Source organism: Nerophis ophidion, linkage group LG16, assembly GCF_033978795.1.
Source record: "Nerophis ophidion isolate RoL-2023_Sa linkage group LG16, RoL_Noph_v1.0, whole genome shotgun sequence".
NCBI classification, from domain to species: domain Eukaryota; kingdom Metazoa; phylum Chordata; class Actinopteri; order Syngnathiformes; family Syngnathidae; genus Nerophis; species Nerophis ophidion.
In genome coordinates this window covers 41,224,095-41,239,608 of record NC_084626.1, presented here as the reverse complement: position 1 = coordinate 41,239,608, position 15,514 = coordinate 41,224,095, and the positions used below count along the sequence as shown (strand labels likewise).

Sequence of the window (15,514 nt, the reverse complement as noted above, 5' to 3'; positions counted from 1 at the left end):
ACAAACACATTTCGGGAGAACATCCGCACCGTAACACAACAGAACAAATACCCAGAAACCCTTGCGGCACTAACTCTTTCAGGACGCTACAATATAAGAGAGCATGTCCCAAATTGCAAGCTGCTGTATAAAAAAAATAATGCACTTTGTGACTTCAATAATAAATATGGCAGTGCCATGTTGGCATTTTTTTTCCCATAACTTGAGTTGATTTATTTTGTTATATTGTTGAATGCATCCAGCAGGGCATCACAACAGAATTATGCATAAAAATGTGTTAATTCCACGACTGTATATATCGGTATCGGTAATTAAGAGTTGGACAATATCAGAATATCGGCAAAAAAGCCATTAACAGACATCCCTAATATTGATATTTCTTAATTAACAAAAATGCTAAAAACAAATATAGCGTGAGCTTTGTATTATTAGTGGCAAAGTAAAGTACAAGCCAAAAGTTTGGAGACACGTTCTCATTCAATGTGTTTTCTTTATTTTCATGACTATTTACATTTTAGACTGTCACTGAAGGCATCAAAACTATGAATGAACACATGAGGAGTAACGTATTTAACGAAAAAAAAGGTGAAATAACTGAAAACATGTTATATATTCTAGTTTCTTCAAAATAGCCAGCCTTTTGCTCTAAAGTCTATTTTGCACACTCTTGGCATTCTCTTGATGAGCTTCAAGAAGTAGTCACCTGAAATGATTTTCACTTCACATGTGTGCTTGAAGCTCATTGAGAGAATGCCCAGAGTGTGCAAAAAAGCATTCAGAGCAAAGGGTGGCTATTTTGAAGAAACTAGACTATAAAACATGTTAAGTACATAACTCCACATGTGTTCATTCATAACCCTAACCCTAACCCTTCAGTGACAATCTACAATGTAAAAAATCATGAAAATAAAAAAAAAAACACATTGAATGAGGAGAAGGTGTGGCCAAACTTTTGGCCTGTACTGTATATTAATAATAATTATTAGTTACATTTTTTTAGGTTTTTCTCATTATTGATTTTTTGGGTCTTTTTTCTTACATTATTACGTTTTCTTCCTATGTAAGAATAAGATAAAACAACTAATACAATTGTGTAACTGCATAACATAATATGTAAAAAAATATATATGAAACAATGCTTATTATGGTTGTTGTAATTCCCATCCATCCATCCATATTCTACCGCTAATTCCCTTTGGTGCCTATCTCAGCTACAATCGGGCGGAAGGCGGTGTACACCCTGGACAAGTCGCCACCTCACAGGTTGTTGTAATGTTTCAAATTAATTCATAAGTTACTATTTTTAATTAACTAACTAAACTTTGTTTATATTTTCGGTATATCTTATTTTGAGAGCTTCTAATATTTTAGACCAGGGATGTTTAAACATTTTCCACCAAGGGCGCCGTACTGAAAAGTCAAATATGGGGGGGAATTTTTATATTTCTTTATTTTAAATAACTGCAAAAAAAAAAAAAAAAAAAGATTATATATATTTAAAGACAAAACATTGTGTCTAAATATAAACACAAAGGGAAAACTTTGTGTTACCTATGGGTGACTACGTATATTATTAGTATTATTCGTTTTTTAATTTTAAATTACATTACACATTAAAAAGGGACAAGCGGTAGAAAATGGATAGATGGATGATTGACCATTTTTTCTAAAATTGTTACTGTTGTTTTTCTTAGATGGATATGTTGTTTGAAAATATCCATCCATCCATCCATTTTCTACCGCTTATTCCCTTTCGGGGTCGCGGGGGGCGCTGGCGCCTATCTCAGCTACAATCGGGCGGAAGGCGGGGTACACCCTGGACAAGTCGCCACCTCATCGCAGGGCCAACACAGATAGACAGACAACACTCACACTCACATTCACACACTAGGGCCAATTTTAGTGTCGCCAATCAACCTATCCCCAGGTGCATGTCTTTGGAGGTGGGAGGAAGCCGGAGTACCCGGAGGGAACCCACGCATTCACGGGGAGAACATGCAAACTCCACACAGAAAGATCCCGAGCCTGGATTTGAACCCAGGACTGCAGGACCTTCGTATTGTGAGGCAGACGCACTAACCCCTCTGCCACCGTGAAGCCCTGTTTGAAAATATACTACTTTTTAAATCAAAGTATATTTGCACAAAGTATTGGTATCGTTGAAACCAGCCTGAACTTTACTTGGTATCGGATCGGAAAGAAAACCAGTACCCTAAACGTGCTTTACCTTATCCAGCATGGGTATATTGTGCGTCACCAGAATGCCCTCGTTGAATAGGTTCAAGATACAGGTCTCAAAATTCTCCAGAGGTGTGCTGTAATGTACTCCGGTCTCGTTCAAAAGCAAGTCCACCTGGAACAGAGGCTTGTTCTTTGGCCTAGATGAAAACAAACGGGTGTAATTTAAACAATAATACCATATTTGCTGGAAATAAATAGGACGATACTTTTTTTCCCCGCACTTTAAACCATGCGGCTTATAAAACGGTGCGGCTATTTCATGGATTTTTCTTCCCTTGTGGCCATAATCTGGTGTATTCAACAAATAATTTTCATAGAATACTAACAGACACACTGTAAAGGGGTGTTATTGTTTGTGCTACGGCGCCATCTTTTCCACTAATTCCCTCACTGCAGGTGCTGCGGGTAGAAAATGTACTTCCTGTTTCAGTTCCTTGAACCGAAAGTATTCGTTAATAGTGTATCTGCTCAGCGTGATTCTTCATTCATCACTCCAATCAACGTTTAAGTTTAACAATACAACTAAAACAATTCATAGTTGTGTTTAATGCATATTTGCATGGGTTCTCTTGATTTAATCAAGCTAGCGTTGTTAGCATTAGTAAATATGCAAACAAGTGTTGTCGTTGGTATTATTAACTTACAATGGCATTCTTTCTGTATTGTTTCAATTTCGTAAATTCACCAAAACGTCACAGTGGAATTATTGAGTTTCTTTAGCTGATTGGAGAGCGAGCTTCTGTAGCTAGTGGGTCCATGACGATGGTTTCTGTTTTGTGTGATCACCCGTTTTACTGCCGTGTTACAGACACTGTTTGGAAACAATTAAGGTAATAGACATTTACAAAAAATTTTGTAACGATATATACTGTAGCTGAGGCTTATAGCCCGGCTAAAACGGGGGTCAGCAACCTGTGGCTCTTTAGTGCCGCCCTAGTGGCTCCCTGGAGCATTTTTTAAAAAAAGAATTGAAAATTAGTTTTGCATGCCTCATGACACATTATCTGTATTTAATATTGGCTGCATTTCAGATAGTTGTTTGTGTGCCATGTTGTTCCAGACCACAGCAAACATTACCGAGCTTGCCAAAGATTGTAATAAATGTACTGCCGTTTCCTGCAACCACTCTGATGTTGATTTGGAGGTAAGCTTGGGATCCTTGTCCTGTTGGAAGGTCCAACGTCTCCCAAGCCTCAGCTTCGTCACTGACTTCATGACATTTGCAGCTAATATATCCTGCTAGGAAATAGAATTCATAATGCCTTGAACATGCTGGAGATTCCCGGTACCTGAGGCAGAGAAACAGCCCCAGAGCATGATTGACCCCCCACCATGCTTAACAGTAGGCAAGGTGTTCTTCTCTTTGTAAGCTTCATTTTTTTCTCCTCCAGACATAACGTTGATTCATTGGCCCAAAGAGTTCCACTTTTGTCTCATCACTCCATAGAACAGTTTCCCAAAACCTTTGGGGTTTGTCCAGATGATTTTTTGGCATACTGGAGTCTATTTTACTTGTGCCTGGTAGTCAGAAGTGGGGTGCGCCTGGGAGTTCTGGCATGGAGGCCTTCATTTCGTAGTGCGCGCCTTATTGTCTGGGACGAAACCTGCATTCCCCCCTCTGCAATGTCCTGTTGTAGTTCTTCAGCTGTTACCCGGGGGTTTTTCACCACTGTACGCACACAGCATCCTCTTTCTACCACGCCCAGGTAGTGTTTCCACTGTGCCTTTAGCTTTGAACTTGCGAATTATGCTCCCAACTGTGTCTCTTGGAATGTGTAATGTCTCTGCTATTTTCTTATATCCATATCCTTTCTTATGAAGAGAAATGACCTCTTCTCTTGACTTCTTTGACCACTCCCTGGACTTCACCATGTTGCATATACACCATTGACCGTCTACAAGAAGCTGAGCGTCACAGTCTTTTTCAATCAGTTTAATTGTTGCTCGTTATGGTTCTAATCACATCTACAGGTGTTTTCAACACCTGATTGAAAAGACCTTATTCACATTCTGTTCTTAAGAGTTATGATCTTTAAGGGGTTGAATAATTTTGTCAATGAGATATTAAGAAAAATGTCCTTTTTTGGTATTTTGTAAAATACAGTGTTACAATTTAAGTTGCATTTGTCTATTTGACACATCTTTACTTGATATGACTATAAACAAAATACAGAATAAATGTCCAACTTGCTAAAACACCTAAATTATGTGGGGGTTGAATAATTTTGATCACAACTGTAAGATTTCATCATTTATATATAAACTATCAGACTGCGTGGTCGGTAGTAGTGGGTTTCAGTGGGCCTTTAAATGCCACACCAACCAAAGACTCTACTCCACTTATCATTATTCAGGATCATGTGTGAGCTGGAGCCTATCCCAGCTGACTTTGGGCAAGTCTCAGTACGCCCTGGACTCAGTCAAAACATCAAATCGAACAACATCATAATGAAAGTTGCTTCCGATATTTTACTTAATCCCAATCCAATCTAATCCTTTTTATTTATAGAGCGCTATGAACAACAAAACTGTCTCCAGAGTGCTGTGCATAAAAAAAGAATCAATAAAAGTAATCAAATTAGTGAAGTGAATTATATTTATATAGCGATTTTCTCTAGTGACTCAAAGCGCTTTACATAGTGAAACCCAATATCTAAGTTACATTTAAACCAGTGTGGGTGGCACTGGGAGCAGGTGGGTAAAGTGTCTTGCCCAAGGACACAACAGCAGTGACTAGGATGGCGGAAGCGGGAATCGAACCTGCAACCCTCAAGTTGCTGGCACGGCCGCTCTACCAACCGAGCTATAGCGCCCCAAATTAGGCATTTAAAATGAAACAAACATAGTCGCTTCGTTCAAAATACGTGAAAGTCTTACTTGTAAGGGCTAGTGATGAGGTCGTCCCCCCACGCCAGGTCGTCAGGGCACGTGTGCACGCTGCAGCACGCGTCCATAATCAACTTGCTCAGGCAGAGCAAGGAGTCCTCTACGAGGTTGCGTAGAGAGTCCTGCAGGTTGTAGTGCACCACAGCCATCAGTTTGTTCAGCTTGGTAACCATGTACATATCCCATTTAGACTCGCTCATGTTGTACGCGCCTTTGCCGATGTTCCCCAGGTTGTGTCGGAGGCTGTACGTCACCGTGATCATCCACGCCTCCCGCAGGAACAGGCTTATCTGGGAAGAATACAAAAAGGTTGTGCGTTTTTTTCCGCTGTTCACAAATAAACTTAATCTGCAAAGATCCAAAATAACACAAGCTAAACAGCATGTGCAAAGTATAAAATTGCTAATTTACTAAGTGATCTACTAAGACTGCATGTGCAATTCAGTGTTTCCCCCAGAATATTTGTTAGTTAAGGGCCTACTGAAATGAGATTTTCTTATTTAAACGGGGATAGCAGGTCCATTCTATGTGTCATACTTGATCATTTCTCGATATTTTTGCTGAAAGGATTTAGTAGAGAACATCGACGATAAAGTTTGCAACTTTTGGTCGCTAATAAAAAAGTCTTGCCTGTGCCGGAAGTAGCAGACACATGCGTGTGACGTCACGGGTTGTGGAGCTCCTCATATCTAAACATTGTTTACGATCACGGCCACCAGCAGCGAGAGCGATTCGGACCGAGAAAGTGAAGATTTCCCTATTAATTTGACCGAGGATGAAAGATTCGTGGATGAGGAAAGTGAGAGTGAAGGACTAGAAAAAAAAAGGGAAAAAAAGACAAGGGCAGTGGGAGCGATTCAGATGTTCCATCTCTCATCCATTTCTACCGCAATTCAGTGTTTCCCCAAGAATATATGTTAGTTAAAGCCCTACTGAAATGAGATTTTCTTATTCAAACGGGGATAGCAGGTCCATTCTATGTGTCATACTTGATCATTTCGCGATATTTTTGCTGAAAGGATTTAGTAGAGAACATCCACGATAAAGTCCGCAACTTTTGGTCGCTAATAAAAAAGCCCTGCCTGTACCGGAAGTAGCAGACGATGTGCGCGTGACGTCACGGGTTGTGGAGCTCCTCACATCTGAACATTGTTTACGATCATGGCCACCAGCAGCGAGAGCGATTCGGACCGAGAAAGCGACGATTTCCCTGTTAATTTGACCGAGGATGAAAGATTCGTGGATGAGGAAAGTGAGAGTGAAAGACTAGAAAAAAAAAAAAAAAAAGACGAGGGCAGTGGGAGCGATTCAGATGTTCCATCCCTCATCCTTTTCTACCGCTTATTCCCTTGTGGGGTCGCGGGGGACGCTGGCGCCTATCTCAGCTACAATCGGGCGGAAGGCGGGGTACACCCTGGACAAGTCGCCACATCATCGCAAGGCCAACACAGATAGACGGACAACATTCCCACTCACATTCACACACTAGGGCCAATTTAGTGTTGCCAATCAACCTATCCCCAAGTGCATGTCTTTGGAAGTGGGAGGAAGCCGGAGAACCCGGAGGGAACCCACGCATTCACGGGGAGAACATGCAAACTCCACACAGAAAGATCCCGAGCCTGGATTTGAACCCAGGACTGCAGGAGCTTTGTATTGAGAGGCAGACGCACTAACCCTCCTCCCACCGTGAAGCCCTGATTCAGATGTTATTAGACACATTTACTAGGATAATTCTGGAAAATCCCTTATCTGCTTATTGTGTTACTAGTGTTTTAGTGAGATGGGGGCGGCATGGCGTAGTGCCAGAAACCTGAGAGTTGCAGGTTCGCTTCCCCCCTATTGACATCCAAATCGCTGCCGTTGTGTCCTTGGGCAGGACACTTCACCCTTTGCCCTCGGTGCCGCTCACACTGGGTGAATGAATGATTGGTGGTGGTCGGAGGGAGATGTAGCTTACCACCACCAGGTGTGAATGAATGATGGGTTCCCACTTCTCTGTGAGCGCTTTGAGTATCTAATAATAGAAAAGCGCGATATAAATCTAATCCATTATTATTATTATTATTATTATTATTATATGGTCGTACCTGTAGAACCTGAAAGTCGGAGGGGCGTGGCCACGGGTGTGGTGACCGCCAGTGTCTCCGAGGGAAACCATGTTTCTTTTGCTAGGCGAAGGCAGCCGGGATGAAGTGAATTATATTTATATAGCGCTTTTCTCTAGTGACTCAAAGCGCTTCACATAGTGAAACCCAGTATCTAAGTTACATTTAAACCAGTGTGGGTGGCACTGGGAGCAGGTGGGTAAAGTGTCTTGCCCAAGGACACAACGGCAGTGACTAGGATGGCGGAAGTGGGAATCGAACCTGCAACCCCCAAGTTGCTGGCACGGCCGCTCTACCAACCGAGCTATACCGCCCCAAGACATGTTAATATTTCATCATTCATATATAAAATAAACTATCAGACTGCGTGGTGGGTAGTAGTGGGTTTCCGTAGGCCTTTAAGACTTTAGTCTAGCACCAAATGATATTATAAAGACATTTAATAAAGTCAATTACAAATAAGGCAAAAAGAGAAGTATCTTACACTTCTCTTTTGTAAAGTAAATCTGATATGGGCATCTACATCAACTATATGATTTGCCTGAGAAGCTGGACAGGGCAAAACAATACATAAATAAAAAATGAATATATATATATATATATATATATATATATATATATATATATATATATATATATATATATATATATATATATATATATATATATATATATATATATTTTTTTTTTTTTTTTTTTTTTTTTTTTTTAAATACTTTAGTTTAGGCGGTGGCTCTTTGTTGTTAAGGCAGCCGCCTTAACAACAAAATGCTGTGGGAAACCCTGCAATTTGATACATGAAAAAGTGGTGTAGGCCATCTTTTTTAAATGAAGATGTTTCCATGTTCTGTGCGGCTGTTATTATGGAGACACTCATGGCCCTCCACATTCAGACGGGATCAAAGTGCAAATTTTTGTTTTCACTTTCCCACAAACATTTGTACAGTCTCTCTCCAAATGACAATTGTTTTAAATAAATATATGATAAAAGGGTTGTACTTGAATAGCGTTTTTCTGCCTTCAAGGTACTCAAAGCGCTTTGACACTACTTCCACATTTACCCATTCACACACACATTCACACACTGATGGAGAGAGCTGCCATGCAAGGCGCTAACCAGCACCCATCAGGAGCAAGGGTGAAGTGTCTTGCTCAAGGACCTGCAGCGGAACTGGGTGTGCCAGGACCGGCCAGGACCGTAACGTTAGCTCACTGTGCTGTATGTGTGTGTGTGTTTGTGTGTGCGCGTTACAGACAGCAAAGCCCTGTCTGTCTGAAAGACAAGCATTATTGACCTACAATAACAAAGTTATTTCACTTTACTTTTTTCTGTGTTGAAGCAGCAATAAAGAACATCATGTTGAATGAAGAGTTTCTGTCTCTGATAGTTGATATAATAATGTAAGTCCATCATAAAGCCTACATGAGAACTCCATGGTGTTCACGGATTAAGTAGTCTCTCCTATTGCTATTGCACTATTTTTTTCAGCTATAGTTACATTAATCATTAGTAATGCAGCAGCCTAGTTTTGAATGGCAGGGTCCCTGCTATCACATGTTGATACAAATAAAACATTTACATAATAAAAATCAACTACAGGCTTCCCAAATGTTGTAAAAAATTAAGCATAATGAGTTGAGCATATGTCAGCATGTGGCCCCACTTTTAACTCTTTTTTATTCAAACACGTATTTACAGTAAGACATTATTTTGACTTAGTCATTATTTTGTCTTATTAAGTCTATATTTACAAAGTAAAAACGACATACTTAGTATCTCAGGTAACTACGACTGTTTGGTTTTTACTTTACGGAAAAAAATATCGAGATATATATCGTATCACTTGACGAAGCCGGCCTACTTCACCACAGTCTGTAGTCTATTGCCCCCCGGGCTGTGGTGCCCCCTTCACCTGGAGAGACACCACCTCAACTAACAATTTTTCTGGGAGAAACACTGTACACGCAAACATTTAGTACAGTGGTTCTCAAATGGGGGTACACGTACCCCTGGGGGTACTTGAAGGTATGCCAAGGGGTACGTGAGATTTTTTTTAAATATTCTAAAAATAGCAACAATTCAAAAATCCTTTATATATATGTTTAGTGAATAATACTTAAACAAAATATGAATGTAAATTCATAAACTGTGAAAATAAATGCAACAATGCAATAATCAGTGTTGACAGCTAGATTTTTTGTGGACATGTTCCATAAATAAGATGTTAAAGATTTTTTTTTTTGTGAAGAAATGTTTAGAATTAAGTTCATGAATCCAGATGGATCTCTATTTGAGTTGATGGTTACTTCTATGTGTAGAAATCTTTATTTATAATTGAATCACATGCTTATTTTTCAACAAGTTTTTAGTTATTTTTATATCTTTTTTCCAAATTGTTCAAGAAAGACCACTACAAATGAGCAATATTTTGCACTGTTATACATTTTAATCAATCAGAAACTGATGACATAATGCCGTATTTTACTTCTTGGGGGCGGTATAGCTCGGTTGGTAGAGCGGCCGTGCCAGCAACTTGAGGGTTGCAGGTTCGATCCCCGCTTCCGCCATCCTAGTCACTGCCGTTGTGTCCTTGGGCAAGACACTTTACCCACCTGCTCCCAGTGCCACCCACACTGGTTTAAAATGTAACTTAGATATTGGGTAAAGCGCTTTAAGTCACTAGAGAAAAAGCGCTATATAAATATACTTCACATTAGGGCAGGGGTCGGGAACCTTGTTGGCTGAGAGAGCCAAGAATCCAAATATTTTAAAATGTATTTCCGTAAGAGCCATATAATTATTTTTTTAACACTGAACACAACTAAATGTGTGCATTTCTAAGTAAGACCAACTTTTCTACAGTATAATAGGTCTCTTATTCTTTGTCATAACATTGTTATTCTGAAGCTAACTGTGGAGGGGGCGTGGCCTGCAGGTCTGCAGCGAAGCAGGGAGTTGCCAGGACCGGCCTCGAAATCAGCGACAGGTGCCTAGACGGCCCACCTGGGCCTTGTTATCTTCGCCTGTCGCTCTGTTTATAAGCAGCAGCCAGGAGGAGAGACGGGGTTGGGGCTGGAGCCAGAGCGTGAGCGAGAACGAAAGAGAAAAAGACAATTGCTGGAAAGCAACTAAGAGACTTATTGAAAAAAAAAAAAAACAATATTGTAACCCTTAATCAGGCTCTCATGTCAGTGCTTGGTGGTCTGAAGAACCCCCAGGAGGGCAAGCCCCACACTAACCAATAATAAATAAGTAACTTCTTACCATTAACGCAACTTCCTGAACAGGTGCGGCACAAAAAAACGGATGGATGGATTAAAAATGCACGAGAATGTTTTATATTTTGAACATTATTTTTACCACTGTGATTACAAGTGGAATTATTCATTACTTATCATGTTAAGCAATGTCAGCTCAGATTTATCCGAGAGCCAGATGCAGTCATCAAAAGAGCCACATCTGGCTCGCGAGCCATAGGTTCCCTACCCCTGCATTAGGGGGTACTTAAATTAAAAAAAATTTCACAGGGGGTACATCACTGGAAAAAAAGGTTGAGAACCACTGATTTAGTAGATCAGGCCCTAAGTGTTGATGAGGGAAACAAAATGTTGCCATACCTGAGTCTGCATTTGGGCCTGGTTTGCTTCAAACTCGTCCAATCGCAGAGGTTTGGTTAAGGACACGTTGAAGAGTTTCATGGTCGCTAGTTTGTTGCACTCGAACCTGATTTCCGATAACGTGTAGATCACTTGAGGCTCTGTCAGCATGGACTTGGTGATAAACGCAGCTCGGTTCTTCTTGTAGCTAAAGCGAGGAACTGTTACACAGCCTGCCAAATAAGTCATGTCCCATGTTAAAAAAATTGGTAGGTCAATCCTGAATAAAACAGACTCGCTCACCTATAAGCGGCACGTGCTCAGGTTCCTTCTGTGGCACCACGATGTGGGAGAACTCTTGTGGATCGCATTTTACCATTTTATCCAGGATGAAGCGGTTCATGGTACGGTCGTAATCCAGCTTGACCTCCTTCCCAAGTCCTTCTACAAACTTTTGAACACTGCGGTGGAAATGTTTCCCAAGTCAACAACCTGGCTTTGATTGACAACCAATCATCTCTTGAAGATATCGACTCACATGTCTAGTTTAAGGCCGTGGCCTGAGAGGGCACGTTTTTTGATGTTGTAGAGACACTGAGGATCCAGAGATGGGGTTTTCTCCCAGATAGGCATGCAGTCAACAATCAAGTTGTAGAGGATGAGGGCTTCCGTGTTCTCCCTTTGATGCATGGCAAACTGGATCCGTTGGACGAAGACTCGCGGGTCCTCGGCACTGAACAGCAACCGGATCCTGGGTACCCAGTACCTATTGCCCGTTTGCAGGCAACTCTCCTCATCTTTCAGTTTGCTGTTTTGAACAACCTTTTCTACCAAGTACTGACATTTCTCCTCGTTGTAGTCAAGGACGCCCACTAGATGCCAGCTGTACTCCAGTGATGGGGGAGCTTGATCATCTACTGATGCCACACAGAAAAACATCTGGTAAAGTAATGCTTTTGAATTACAAAACCCAACACCCGTGAAGTGGTCACGTTGTGTAAAAGGTAAATAAAAACCGAATACAAAGATTTGCAAATCCTTTTCAACCTGTATTCAATTGAATAGACCGCAAAGACAAGATACTGAACGCTCAAACTGGTAAACATTGCTATTTTTTGCAAACATTAGCTCATTTGGAATTTGATGCCTGCCACATGTTGCACAAAAAGCTGGCACAAGTGGAAAAAAAATTGAGGAATACTCATCAAACACTTATTTGGAACATCGCACAGGGGCACAGGTGGGTAACATGATTGGGTATAAAAGCAGCTTCCATGAAATGCTCAGTCATTCACAAACAAGAATGGGGCGAGGGCGACCATTTTGTGAACAAATGTGTGAGCAAATTGTCCAACAGTTTAAGAACAACATTCCTCAACGAGCTACTGCAAAGAATATAGGGATTTCACCATCTACGGCCCGTAATATCATCAAAATGTTCAGAGAATCTGAAGAAATCACTGCAAGTAAGCGTAATAAACATTGAATGCCCTTGACCTTCAACCCCTGCATCAAAAAGCGCCATCAGTGTGTAAAGGATATCACCACATGGGCTCAGGAACACTTCAGAAAACCACTGTCAGTAACTACAGCTCGTCGCTACATCTGTAAGTGCACGTTACAACTCTGCTATGCAAAGCAAAAGCCAATTATCAACATCACCCACAAAAACCATTGGCTTCGCTGGGCCCGAGCTCATCTAAGATGGACTGATAAAAAGTGGAAAAGTGTTCTGTGGTCTGACGAGTCCACATTTTGAATTGTTTTTGGGAACTGTGGACGCTGTGTCCTCCGGACCAAAGAGGAAAAGAACCATCCGGACTGTTATAGGCGCTAAGTTCAAAAGCCAGCATCTGTGATGGTATGGGGGTGTATTAGTGTCCAAGGCATGGGTAAGTTACACATCTGTGAAGGCACCATTAATGCAGAAAGGTACATACCGGTTTTGGAGCAACATATGTTGCCATCCAAGCAACGTCTTTTTATGGACGCCCCTGCTTATTTCGGCAAGACAATGCCAAGCCACGCGTTACAACACTGTGGCTTCGTAAAAAGTGCATGTACTAGAGTGTCCTGCCTGTAGTCCAGACCTGTCTCCTATTGAAAATGTGTGGTGCATTATGAAGCGTAAAATACCACAATGGAGTCCTCGGACTGTTGAACAACTTAAGCTGTACATCAAGCAAGAATGAGAAAGAATTCCACCTGAAAAGCTTCAAAAATTGGTCTCCTAAGTTCCCAAACGTTTACTGAGTGTTGTTAAAAGGAAAGGCCATGTAACACAGTGGTAAAAATGCCCCTGTGACAACTTTTTTGCAATGTGTTGCCGCCATTAAATTCTAAGTTGATAAATATTTCAAAAAATGTTGAAGTTTCTCAGTTTGATATTAAATATCTTGTCTTTGCAGTCTATTCAATTGAATATAAGTGGATTATTGTATTATGTTTTTACATACAAATTACAGAACGTGCCAACTTCACTGGTTTTAGGTTTTGTAATTACGTTTTGTTTTGTTTTACCAAACATTTCTGTGTCATCTGCAAGCAGTAACGCTTTTGATGGAATTGGTTTTCGATCAGACGATCCTGGAGCTATTCCCATGGAAAGCCAGTCTTGGGCAGTCCGACAATCGTATTCCTCGTTGTCAAATATCTAGGAAGAAAATAACGGTGTTTCACTCATTAAAGGGGAACATTATCACAATTTCAAAAGGGTTAAAAACAAAAATCAGTTCCCAGTGGCTTGTTGTATTTTTTAAAGTTTTTTTCAAAATTTTACCGGTCCCGGAATATCCCCAAATAAAGCTTTAAAGTGCCTTATTTTCGCTATATTCGAAACCACTATCCATTTCCCTGTGAAGTCACACAGTGCTGCCAATACAAACAACATGGCGGTTACCACAGCAAGATATAGCGACATTAGCTCGGATTCAGACTCGGATTTCAGCGGCTTAAGCGATTAAACTGATTACGCATGTATTGAAACAGATGGTCGGAGTATGGAGGCAGATAGCGAAAACGAAATTGAAGAAGAAATTGAAGCTATTGAGCGAATAGCTATTGACACTATTCGGCCATAGCGTGGGTGTACCCTATGAAGTGGCCCATAGCATGGCTGCCTTATTAGCATCGCCGGTAAAATGTGCGGACCAAACGATCAGGACTTTCGCATCTTGTGACACTGGAGCAACTTAAATCCGTCGATTGGTAAGTGTTTGTTTCGCATTAAATGTGGGTATCTAGTTTCAAATTTACATACAGCTAGCGTAAATAGCTTGTTAGCATCAATTAGCATAGCATGTTAGCATCAATTAGCTGGCAGTCATGCCGCGACCAAATATGTATGATTAGCACATAAGTCAACAACATCAACAAAACTCACCTTTGTGATTTTGTTGACTTAATCGTTGCAAATGCATCTGCAGGTTATCCATACATCTCTGTGCCATGTCTGTCTTAGCATCACCAGTAAAATGTGAAGACACTCTGGTGCATTCAATGGGGGTCTGGCGGCAGATTTCTTGCCAGTGGTGCAACTTGAATCTCTCCCTGTTAGTGTTGTTACACCCTCCGACAACACACCGACGATGTCTCCAAAGTTCCAAAAAATAGTCGCAAAAACGGAAAATAACAGAGCTGAGACCCGGTGTTTGTAATGTGAAAATGAATACGGCGGGTGTGTTACCTCGGTGACGTCACGTTCTGACGTCATGGCTAAAACACCGCTAAACAGAAAGGCGTTTAATTTGCCAAAATTCACCCATTTAGAGTTCGGAAATCGGTGAAAAAAATACATGGTCTTTTTTCTGCAACATCAAGGTATATATTGACGCTTGCATAGGTTTGGTGATAATGTTCCCCTTTGAAGTCTATACACAAGTTCCCAATGGCGTGCCAGGCTCACCTCAAGTGGAAGATACGGCGACAGAAGAGGCTGCTCATCACTGCTGCCCAAACAACGCGGTATTAGAAGATTGGAGTCAATGTTTTTCTCCGCCAAAAGTTCTTCAAAATTTAGCTTCAAATACTCCCGTCGACACCTTTGGAAAAGAGAAGATATCGGGGTTTATGAGGATCTAGCTGTGGATTTACTTGGTCACACAAAGACCGCACGTACCGTTCTTTTTTCAAATCCCGAGGGATTTTGCCACTGATGGTTTTGTATGGCATCTGGACCTTGGGTGTGTCTCCGCCACGGCTGTAGTATGACGTGAGTAATTGCTTTGAGCATAGTCCGTAATAATCTTTCTCATCAAACTTGTATTGGGCAAACGGGGACTTTGAACTTGTGCCTGCAAGAAAGGGAAAGAAGGGTATGGAAGTATTGTAGTAGCAGAGTTTCTGGCAAACTCAATCAGAGCATCTGTAATCCAATTCACGTGTCTTTGTACTAATGTGTGTGTCTGTATGTCAATGTGTGTGTGTAATCAGAGCCGTGTGTGAGTGTTTTAGGTATTATGATCTGTTTGTCCGTAATTCAATGTGTGTGTAAAAAAAAAATGTGTGTCCGAATTACGATTTGTGTGGAGCAGGAAACCTCTATTGGCTGCTTTTTTACGTGCGACTTTTTGTTAAAAAATCTGCCATGAAAGTGTTGTGTGTACGTAATCATATTTGTGTGTGTGTGTGTGTGTAGAGTACAATCTGTGTGTGGGTAATCATATTTGTGCTGCATGTGCTGA

General features: G+C 41.0%; 1 protein-coding gene across 1 annotated transcript in view; it reads right to left on the bottom strand.

Moving 5' to 3' along the window:
- The window catches only part of dnah1 (dynein, axonemal, heavy chain 1), a 172,912-nt gene that overhangs the window by 153,849 nt on the left and 3,549 nt on the right, over nucleotides 1–15,514 (bottom strand). The window contains exons 4-11 of the mRNA XM_061875243.1: nucleotides 14,950–15,124; nucleotides 14,737–14,872; nucleotides 13,353–13,485; nucleotides 11,371–11,749; nucleotides 11,136–11,293; nucleotides 10,854–11,065; nucleotides 5,119–5,417; nucleotides 2,228–2,378 (exon numbers count right to left, since the gene is read on the bottom strand). Coding sequence (XP_061731227.1) covers nucleotides 2,228–2,378; nucleotides 5,119–5,417; nucleotides 10,854–11,065; nucleotides 11,136–11,293; nucleotides 11,371–11,749; nucleotides 13,353–13,485; nucleotides 14,737–14,872; nucleotides 14,950–15,124 — 1,643 coding nt within the window. The remainder of the gene's footprint in view (nucleotides 1–2,227; nucleotides 2,379–5,118; nucleotides 5,418–10,853; nucleotides 11,066–11,135; nucleotides 11,294–11,370; nucleotides 11,750–13,352; nucleotides 13,486–14,736; nucleotides 14,873–14,949; nucleotides 15,125–15,514) is intronic.